The sequence below is a fragment of the Xenia sp. Carnegie-2017 genome, unplaced genomic scaffold, assembly GCF_021976095.1.
Source record: "Xenia sp. Carnegie-2017 unplaced genomic scaffold, XeniaSp_v1 HiC_scaffold_16, whole genome shotgun sequence".
Lineage (NCBI taxonomy): Eukaryota > Metazoa > Cnidaria > Anthozoa > Malacalcyonacea > Xeniidae > Xenia > Xenia sp. Carnegie-2017.
Window position 1 is genome coordinate 14,650,132 of NW_025813469.1, and position 11,427 is coordinate 14,661,558.

The following is an 11,427-nucleotide window of genomic DNA, read 5'->3' on the forward strand; positions in this document are numbered from 1 at the left end:
GGTGTTTATGTAGTACAGCTTCTAGTTGTTGCTCGCAGCTCATGGTGTTTATGTAGTACAGCTTCTAGTTGTTGCTCGCAGCTCATGGTGTTTATGTAGTACAGCTTCTAGTTGTTGCTCGCAGCTCATGATGTTTATGTAGTACAGCTTCTATGGCAACGTACTCATAAAAGAAAACCGATTTTATTTCAGTTATAATCCTTACAAAATCGTTACGCATTCTTAATTCGTTCTACATCTGTGACAGCTGAAAAGATTAACTTGGCTAATAAGACTTAATGAACTCTCGAGAAAATACACCATTTATCATATTGTGATTTTTCCTCTATAATAAATAACAAAAACTCCAGAGTGACTTGATGCATGATTCTAGGATTTTATGATCTTGTGACATTTTTGCGCGTCATTCAACGTGGTTTCCCTCTGTTTGTTTGACGCTTTGTGTTGATAAAATCAACGTCAAAACAAAGAAACTTTACACGACACAAACAAGTATTTGTGTCCAGTTATACGAACAAATCAAATTAAAATTTTGCAAGCAATCTTCACAAAGACTGAGCGTTCTAACAAACGCGAAACTGTAAATCAGAAATTTGTTCAGCATTTTCTTCTCGATGATTTGTGTGTGTGCGTGTTTATGGGGGGGGACTTATTCATATATTCATATTCCGCATTGTTAAATGCCTTCGAAATGCATTGTTCTCTACCGATTAAGACGTCTATATATGAATTCGTGGTACTCCAATGAAAGAATTTGCTACGCCATAGTTGAAACGTACTTTGATACAATGTAAACTTTATGAAACTAAATACAGTTCGATGTAGACGAAGCTTTAGATGGTATCAACATTCTCAATTTTCCTTTTTAGTAATTCATATTTAAACTATTTATGCTGTCATAAGCATTTACATATAAATAGTGCTATTTTTAATTGTTTGCAATTATTAGCCTGCCCTAAATTATCCTAAAATAACGACTCGTAGGAAACAGGAGTGCCCGGAGTTAGCCCAAACAAAACACAAAACACTTTGTCTTGTGACAAAACACTTTGAGGTTAAAGCGTCAACCACGATACATAAAAAACTCAATATGTCGGTGTTGCGACGCCAAAAGATAACATTTAACGTAGTTGTCTAATTTTCAAGAAGTACCTAGTTGTCTCGCGACCCAATACTTCAAACAAAGAGCCTTTACTAGTAACTTTGAGAAAACTTCTTTCTTCTTTGAGGCTGTTGAATGAAATGTATTCCAGTTCGTGTTTGGGAAATGCCTAGGAATTTTTGTGGCATGAAATTGATGTGTGTTTAGAGAGACTGCATAATGCTGAATCATGCACTATCTTTAATTTGCAACATATTTCGTAACATTTACAAAGCTATGATGTTCGCCCACGTCTGAAGGAACTCGCAATATCATTAATAAATTATTCTTTTGTATAAGACATCACATAGCTACATGGCGAACATCCAAACGTCAATCGAAGAAATTTAAAGTAAAGAAAGAATTTGTAATTGCTAAACAAAGTTTTCGTCCTGTAATTGGCAATGATAAATGTTTGATAATTGAAATGTCATCAACTGTTAGAGGAGAAGGTTTAACGCTGATCGTTTTGTGAAAAATAGCGGAGTTTTAATGAGAAAACAAAAACGGAAAACACTGCAATTTGTTGCATAAGATGCCATTTGTGAAAAAGCACAAAACAGTTTCGCAAAAAGTACAGGATTTTTCGAACCAGTTTATGAATCACAATGAATTTTCTCAACAAAAAGTGTTAGACAACAATACACAACTACAAAGAGTGTATTTTTATATTGTTTCATTTAATTACGGTGAAATTTCTTTCCTGGTGGCTTCCACCCTCGCCATGTAGGGCCTCCTGGAGTCGTACTCATTTTTTTACTTCCTTTCTACGGTGTTGCTACGCAACGCTTCCGATGACGACAGCAACAGCGTGGTGGCTATTTAAACGATTTCAATCCACGGTGGAATTATATTCACAAGCAATTGAGTTAAAGAAACAAGTAAGTGTCGACTTAAAAGCAGGAAAGAAAGATGAATTGCATCATGGTTATGGCGCTTTTTATATGCGCAATATCTTGTTGGGCGAACGGACGCAGTTTTACGGAACATCTGGAAAAGGTTAATATACTTTCTTGCGTATAGATCAGTAAGCCGCAAAATCTTTGCACCAGATAATGTGCGCATAAACGTGTTGATTATAAATGCTTTATGGCGACTAACGCAACTTAATTATACATCTAAGATGGTGCATGCAATCGCTAGTATGTTGACTTCTATACTGGCTAGACAACAAGGTTATGATTGAAAAAACGCAATGCTTTTCATGAAATAGTTCAGAGCTAATATATTGTACAAACAATTCACAGCGAGGGGTAGTAGTTAACTCGAGGAGTGTCAGAATCTCAAACAGTGCAGAGCTCTGGTACTGAACTGTGCTATGAATCTTTTATTTCTAGAGGGAAATAAAGTGCCCGTTGTGTCCGAAGTTACTAAAAGGTATGTCAGAAATCATGTCAGATAACTAAGTAGGACCGTGCGAGATGTACATATGTTATCAATCAAAGATATAAGACGCACGATGTCATTTGAATAATCTGCGTTAACATGCCCTCCAGCTGTAGAAATGATAAACCGGACGGCTATTAGAAAGTGCTGTCTTTTGTATGGACAAAAGATTCTTGTAAAAACATTGTTTATTTATCACCATTTATTATTCAGTGTAGCGTTTCCTAAAAATGTCAACAGCAATTAGATATGACCTATGCAAATCATAAATTTTGTTGAAAAATCCAAATGAAATTAACTTCGTGACGGATACAAGGATGGATTTAGTGTAAGAGCAATGAACACACAAATATATTCGCATTAAGAATACTTAATCGCTTTTTTTTATTAATACGCATCGTGTACGTTGATTTGCCTCCTACCGGACATTTCTCTGTTCATTCCTCGGTTCATAGGCTAATACCCAGCTGCAGTTTTTAGAGCATCATTGTAAATATACTCTTCCTATTCACGCGTTTTTATGCTCACCTATCATGATGCAAACGTATCCAAAATTATCACTTGTCAAAAGAAGAAAGGTCTTTTGACGTATATCGTTATTGTAAAATGGCATTTGTAAACTGCTTAAAAAGCAATTTCTTTATGATGGATAGATTACTTGTATGATTGTATTCCACAGGTGTAGCTCGCTCTAGACAACGTCGATCGACAAGCAAAACAAAGAGTTATATAGCTTTCGACAACCGCAGCGGTGGCGATGTTAAGGTAGGTGACTGTGAAAACTAATAACTTTGAATCTAGCTATGTGTATTCAGACTGGGCATACATTATTCGTCTCATGTAAAATGCGTCGAAGGAAACAAGTCTAACACAATCAAATCAAAGTAAAAAATACATTGCATATTCGGCATTGAGATGATAACATGACTTTCTTACTTCTATCTCAAAGTGAACATTTGTTCACATCATCAAATTTCGTCTGATGTTTATAACTAATTATAAAATAAACACAATGAAACGCATGCGCTGATTGGTCTAGAGCTGTGCTTGCATAAGCCTGTGCAAAACGCATCTGAGCTCAACCAATCAAATCAATCATAACAATCAATCAGTCAAAGAGAATTTGCAAACCGATCATGAATACATTTTAGAGAAAAAATTTAAATGTTTACTTTAAATTTGTCTGTTTCGCATTACTAATATTTTATAAAAGAAATAAAAGATGTTTTTCGTGTTTGCACAGGCTTAGGCAAGCCTCGGAGACGTTTGTGAGAACTCTTGAGCATGTGCAACCTTCTATCTTCGGTCTCGAGCTTGCACTGATCTGCTCTCAAGTTTTCCCAAAGTTCTCCCCGGTTTGCATAAGCCTGTGCAAACACAGGAAACATCTTTTATTTCTCAAGTGATGCAATATTTGGACATGTGAAAAAATGTGTTGAAAAGTCTGCTACTAACGCCTGTTTTCTAACAGCTTACTCACACTGCCACATGATACCAACATATTTCGACACAGAAAATGTTCTCCCACTAATTAATGGAAACCTTACTTCTCCATCGGTGATAAGATTTTTGCTGATATATTTCAAATCAAGCAATCAGCAGCGTAAAAATACCATCATGCAAATAGTTATGAGGTGATTTTAAAGTCCCATGAACTCAGTGAGTGTGAGCGAGCTTTTACAAAACAGATGTTGAAGTTTTTTTGCGGTGACGCACGAAGATTGATAAAAAGACAAAATAAACACTTGATAATATAAAAATAGTGCAAGGGAAACAAGTACGGGATCTTATCTGATTTTGTTAGAATCATTTTTGATGTCGTTGCTGATGCATAATTGTGATGACCTAAGATTGCGATTGCTATCATGTTTATCAAAAAAGATTTTTATAAGCTAATTGCGACGGTACTAAGTTAAGAGCGCAAGTTTTTGCTATTGGATAAATGCTACCGCAAATTTCCAGAATTAAGTCCCTTTCCATAATATATCTCGAACAAAAAACATATGCATGTCTAACATGTCCGAAAGAAGCATCTTGCTGTGCAAGTGTGGGACCTATATTGATGAATGTCATACTATTACAGTTGTACTATAAAGACAAAACGGGCAAGAACAAAAAAAAATGGAGGTTCTTTCTAATACTAAAGAAAGACCAGTTTATGGAAGTGAACACGTTCGTCAATGACAGATGGAAGGCTAGGGATATAAGGAACAAACGCTTGGACATTAACAACAAGAAAAAAATTAGAACCGAGCTAAGTAAGCCGACGGCCAGAGATCTTTACATCATCACAAGAAAAGGTATGCTGTACATGTTTTCTCAGAATAGCTACCTAAATCGCGAATAGTTGAGTCCGCGGTGTTTTGTTTCGGCGAAACTTTGAACGGTGCATAAAGAATGGATACAATTCTTTGTTTGTTTTACAGGAGAGATCTCTACGAAGAATGTATACGTTGAAACGTTGGTGGTAGTCGACAAATCAGTTCGTGATCTGTTTGATAGCGATTTTAAAACGCGAACTTACGTTAAAACAATGATGGACTTCGTAAGTGTAAACACACTGACAAAAATTTTCAGACTTCAAACTGAACTAACGAAAATAAAATTTCTCATTTCTTATGGTTTTAGGCTTCAAAAGCTTTCCTTCACGAAAGTTTAACTCGACATCATCTGAGGATCAACTTACTTACAAGTCAGATCGTCATTTTAAAGGTAAGTTTGATAAAAAGAGTTTTTTTAAAGGTTGTTCACATCAATCTCTGGATTAAGAAAATTGCAGCATGATGACATTGTCAAATAAAACAATTTTAAGATTTAAACAATTTCTAACTCAATTTTTAAAAAAATCCTCGTTTTAGGAAGAAATTTTGTTCAAGGACCCATCAAGAGGAGATAATCTTAACGTTGTTTGTCCAATCATGAATGAAATTGAAAAAAAAAAACGAAAATTCGATAACAAACTATTCTTGACAAGGTACAGAAAGAACTTGTCATGCAGAACAAAGATATGTTTTAATTCTTTTCAAACGACAAAACCAAACCAATTCGAAATTCTCCATCTTTTCTTAGGAATGATTTGGAGCAGGAGGTGAGAATTTTTTTCCGAAAGAAATCTTCATACGACGGGGAATAGCTGTTTTAGAAACTTCAAAACGCTTCTCGATTTGTAGCTAGGAAAACATCATATCTTCTATTTTTCAAGGTTTTGCCCGCTGGAAAGGCATGTGTCGTTCAGTCGGTTGTTCCATCATTAGGGATCGTGGTTTTACATCCTCAATGACGGTTGCTCACGAAATAGCACATTTGTAAGTTTGTATCTTATAGCGAACATTGCGCAAATATGGCGACAAGATGAGCCAACGCTTTTGTTCAGCGTTCCGTATACTTGCATCACTTTTGCAATCCAACTTTTCAGGAAATCAAATCATTTAAAAAGCTTATAAAGTTTGCTTGAGAACAGCAACTAAATGAGTAGAATTTCTCGCTACTTAAGCACCAAAATCACCAATTTGATTTGTGGATGGATCAGAATCTGCGGAATATTATAAACCCTTTTTTGGCCGGCACTGAAGCAGCACTTCAACTTTGAGAGCTTTCTTTGAGCACACTCAAATCTCAAGTCTTATGCAGTTGGAATTCTTCAAAAACATCTTCCGAATAAGGGAAACAACACACAATCAATCGTCTCAAACCAAATTAGAGTTCTTCAAAAACATCTTCCGAATAAGGGAAACAACGCACAAACAATCGTCTCAAACGAAACACTAAATAAGCTGCTAAGCTTATTTCGTATAGCAACAAAACAACTCCTGTTTTATTGAGAGACTCGACACATACAATAGAAATCTTCCTGAAACTGTTATCAAAATTGAAATTGTGTCTTCAAATACGCGTTTTTTGTTATCAGGGATCCTGGGAGGGAGGGAGGAGTTTATCAGGGATCCTGGGAGTGAGGAGGGGTTTCACAGGGATCCTTGGAGGGGGGAGGAGTTTATCAGGGATCCTGGGGGAGAGAGTTTAACAATAATTCTGGGAGAGAGGGAGGAGTTTAACAGCAATAAAATATGTCCAAACTCGTATTCACAATTTCAACGACCATTTTTTCAGATTCGGAGCTGATCATGATGAATTTGTTCAACATTCAAAGGAAATTATGTCCCCTATCGTTGATGCTACGATCAGCAACCACCATTGGTCGGCAAAAAGCAGAAACGATCTTGTTCGATATACAACGTAAGTATTATTTATTTATGTTAATATCCATCGTTATCATTCTTACCACATGGATGGTTACGTACTAGCATGAGCAACCAGGAACACGTTTTGGGTCACTTGGAGTTCAGGTGGTTCAGGTCCCAACTATAACTCGCATTCTGGGTCTGATCACCACATACTTCCACACGACCACCACATACTTCCACATGACCACCACATACTTCCACATGACCACCACATACTTCCACATGACCACCACATACTTTCACATGACCACCACATACTTCCACATGACCACCACATACTTCCACATGACCACCACATACTTCCACAAGACCACCACATACTTCCACATGACCACCACATACTTCCACATGACCACCACATACTTCCACATGACCACCACATACTTCCACAGGACCACCACATACTTCCACATGACCACCACATACTTCCACATGACCACCACATACTTCCACATGACCACCACGTACTTCCACATGACCACCACATACTTCCACCTTATCACATCGAATATTTCGATAGAAATGTCGAGAAAAATATTTTCCACGCTCTGCTTTCGTATACTTTGGACAGTACCCACTTTCCTCAAACATAGTAACTTATATACCTTTTTACCTTACTCGGTCCCAGGCCGTAACTGGTTCCACTAATATCCACCTTGGTTACTGTGTAATCTCATTAAGAAACTGTCCTTCTAAAAGTCGTCGTTTTTTAAATTTAAAGTTCATAAAACCATTTTTTGAAAGGCTAACGTGAAATGAAACCATCTATACAGAATGATTTGCACAAAGATTCCAATTACATTATTTGATCAACATGGCAGCCGCTATGATATTCTTAATTGTTTTTCAAAATTTCTTAAATAAAAATTAAAGCAAGAGGTTTAGGAACAGCTTAAGGCAAGAGGTCTGGGAAGAGCCTAAAGCTAGAGTTAATGTACTAAAATTTACTTACAGAGAATTTGGATGCCTTAAAGAGACAACGTTAAAGAATATAACAAGAGACACAGAAGCAAAAAATTTCACATATCCAGGCGAAATTTTCACGTTCGAGGACCAATGTGATTTGGAATACAACTCTGGCTACACTGCTTTCATCCCTGATGAATACGAGGTAAGTAACCTCAACATAAGCTTTAATTTAAAGCGGGAGACAGGTCAGAGGAGGGGGCAGATTTCATAAACAGTTTACAAACAATCAGCTATAAAACACTCTTTCCTTTTGTTAATAGAACCCGAGTAACGACCGATGTGGAAGGCTAGTATGCAACATGCCTGGGGAAATGTCTGGGTTCACACAATCCCCCGATTCGCCAGCTTTGGATGGTACGTCCTGTGGTATTAATAAGGTGAGTGGTCAAACATTTGCACATCAGATCACTCCTGATGAAGACATTAGACTGGAGTATATAAGAACTAAAATTTTAACATCAGATCACTCCTGATGAAGATATTAGACTGGAGTATATAAGGACTCAAGTTTAAACATCAGATCACTTCTGATGAAGACACTAGACTGGAGTATATAAGAACTCAAGTTTCAACATCAGGTTACTCCTGATGAAGACACTAGACTGGAGTATATAAAGACTCAAGTTTCAACATCAGGTTACTCCTGATGAAGACACTAGACTGGAGTATATAAAGACTCAAGTTTCAACATCAGATCACTCCTGATGAAGACACTAGACTGGAGTATATAAAGACTCAAGTTTCAACATCAGATCACTCCTGATGAAGACACTAGACTGGAGTATATAAGGACTCAAGTTTCAACATCAGATCACTTCTGATGAAGACACTAGACTGGAGTATATAAGGACTCAAGTTTCAACATCAGATCACTCCTGATGAAGACATTAGAGTGAAGTATAAAAGGACTCAAGTTTCAACATTAGATCACACATAAAGAAGACACTATGTTGGAATATGTAAGGAATGAAGTTTCCACAACAGATCATTATTAATGAAGACATTAGAGCAGCATAGTAAGATAAATCTTTAAATAGTATAAAGTTTCTATAAAGTGCGTGTAGTGAATAGTTGATAGAGTTTGCACATTATATGAAATCAGTGATTATACTGAATTTATTTGTACTTTCAAATTTCAGTGGTGCATAAAAGGAAGATGTGAAAGAAAGCAAGAACAGAGACAACAAATCCTATAGTTAATAATACTCAAAATTGTTAAGTTAAAACTTGTACAAAGATACTTTGAGAATATACCACGTATAAAAGACTTGTAAATATTTCTATCTTTCATTCATATAAGAGTTGGGTATGCAAAGAATACCGCAAGTATTGCAGATATTTGCAAAACGTATTAAATTAATTATACATGTAAAACCTAAAGTTTCATGTTTTGTGTTTATTCAGTACAGATGTGTTTTCGTGTGATGTCAAAGCAGCCATATTTGTACGTTACTCCGAGAACTAGAGGTGAACTGAACATAAATAATCATAAATGCTTTTAAATCCAAGGAATTTTTTCCTATAAACATGGTGAACAGTCAATCAAATGACATAATTGCGACGATAAAATAATATAAACTAATAAAATAAAATAAAACAAATTAAAATGTTTACTTTATACGGATTGTCAATTGTTTTGCTGTGTTTTATTGAAATACTTTCTGCCAGTCGTTATATTTATAAATCTATTGTTTTCCAAGATACACTTCGCGCTTTTGTTTATGGTTATATCTTGAGTTCCTGAGCCTGCGGCATACTGGATTAAAGGAACATCGCGCCGCAATGCATCATGGTTGACACACACTCATCAAAGGTAAGAATATGACTATGTTCACGCTCACTTTGATTGTTTGAGGTGCAAAAATTCATTTTTCATGTTATGAAAATTTGCCACCCCCCGAAAATTATCATAGCTACGTTTCTGATGCTAAATTACATGATTTTAATCTAAAAGCACGAGAAGAGATTCATGACAAGACGTCACACATAATCCGCTGACCATTGTTGCTCGCACGCTCACAGGATGCGAAATGAGACGAGTTTGACGATATGACGTCACACAAGTTTCGTTGATAATTTCTTCTCTCACTATCAGGATGTTAAAGAAACCTCTTTTGTCAGCATTTTTTTGAACAAGAATAAACGAAATGCAATAAAATGCAACGGAATCATACTTTATGATAAGCAAACTAAGTTTCAAAACAAACTAAGCTAAAAGTATGAGATGAAGTTCAAATGATCTAACAATAGATGATTTGCAACCATTTCGCAAGGAGTCATTTGATTGTTTGTGGCGCAAAATCACTTTTGCACCACAAAAGATTTTGCACCACAAGGTGATAAAGAGATTTTGGCAATTTTGGTTGAAATTTGAATCATAAACGTGAAAAATCTTTTGTTCACTTCAACCAACATGGCGCCAGTGACGTAAAAGGAAACCAATCTATGACACATGTCTTTATATTATAAGTAAAAACAAAAAATAAGTTCAGGATCTTCAAGCGCAGGAAATAGATATGTCACATGAAAATGACGTGTCTAAGCAGCGCGAAACTAATGTATGACTGAACGTCATAGGCTTGCAGCTAAATCACCATAAAAAGCCTTCGAAGCTCACAATAAACAAACCATCATTTTGTTAAAGCCTGTTTCAACCGTCACATTTTATATGCGTCGAATGCATTAAAGACAAAAAAAAATGAGATAAAATTCCTCATTATCTTTTGTTTTAATTGCACTCGGCTCATGTAAAATGCGACGTTTGACACAGGCCTAACTCGTAATAAAAAAGACGTCAAAGTTAACAAGTGACGTAACAAGCACCTTAATTTAATCCTGCTATGCAAAATTTTTCATTGTTCACTTACAGTAGAAACAACGGGAATTCTAAAGAAAATCGCGATGTTCTAAAATTTACATAACAGCTGGGACTGAAATTTGCGAGCTGATTATTTACTGCTATCAAAACGCGCTTAAGAACAAAGCAGTTCGCATTTTTTACACGTGAAAGATTATACACGTAAAAGATTAAGGTGAAAATTATTTTATAATAAAATAGCCCGGGCCGTAGCTAGAACTATAATTGAGGGGGAGGGGTGGGTGGGGGTGGGAGGTAATTCATATATTCAATTGTGTCCGAATGACTTCCTTTCAAAGTGATTTCCGAACAAATGAGGCGTTAAATAGATAAAAGTCATTATTTGATCAAAACACCATCTTTTCGAATGCGCGCACTTTTCAGTCGGTCATGTCTAGAGGACTTGGCTTTCTAAAGAAATCACTTAAGTACAACTAAATGTATGATTATACACCCCCAATTAATGTTCTAGGTACGACCCTGAAAGTAGTAAGCTTCATTACGATTCTCCTCATAATATAAGAAAGCATACAAACTTTACTGACTGTATTGTATAGTATTATATTTTTTATTATATTGTATTGTATAATTTACTGTATTGTATATTCCATTGCATATGTTGTATTGTCTATTCTATTGTACTGTAGATTCTATTGCAGTGTCTATTTTATTATATTGTCTATTTTACTGTAGTGTACACTATGCTAATCCTATTGGTACATTACTATGCATGTTTTGCTATTAGAAGTTTTGTAAAATTCATAAAAAGCAGAAAAGATTTTGCACAAAATAACAGAGATGTGTCCGAGATTATTGAAATTATCTCAGCACAA

General features: G+C 35.8%; 2 protein-coding genes across 3 annotated transcripts in view; both read left to right on the forward strand.

Moving 5' to 3' along the window:
- The window catches only part of LOC124435870 (A disintegrin and metalloproteinase with thrombospondin motifs 14-like), a 28,892-nt gene extending 19,537 nt beyond the window's left edge, over positions 1-9,355 (forward strand). Inside the window, exons 12-13 of one of the 2 annotated variants that reach the window (XM_046985811.1) lie at positions 7,998-8,114; positions 8,877-9,355. In XM_046985811.1, coding sequence (XP_046841767.1) covers positions 7,998-8,114; positions 8,877-8,933 — 174 coding nt within the window. In that variant the 3' untranslated portion in view covers positions 8,934-9,355. The remainder of the gene's footprint in view (positions 1-7,997; positions 8,115-8,876) is intronic. The other variant, XM_046985813.1, reaches the window with a different exon arrangement.
- On the forward strand, positions 1,877-5,409 carry LOC124435871. The gene is made up of 5 exons (XM_046985814.1): positions 1,877-2,140; positions 3,207-3,292; positions 4,611-4,827; positions 4,954-5,072; positions 5,156-5,409. Exons 1-5 carry the CDS (start codon positions 1,936-1,938, stop codon positions 5,309-5,311), a joined length of 783 nt encoding a protein of 260 aa, XP_046841770.1. The 5' UTR covers positions 1,877-1,935; the 3' UTR covers positions 5,312-5,409.
- Positions 9,356-11,427: the final 2,072 nt, after the last annotated feature.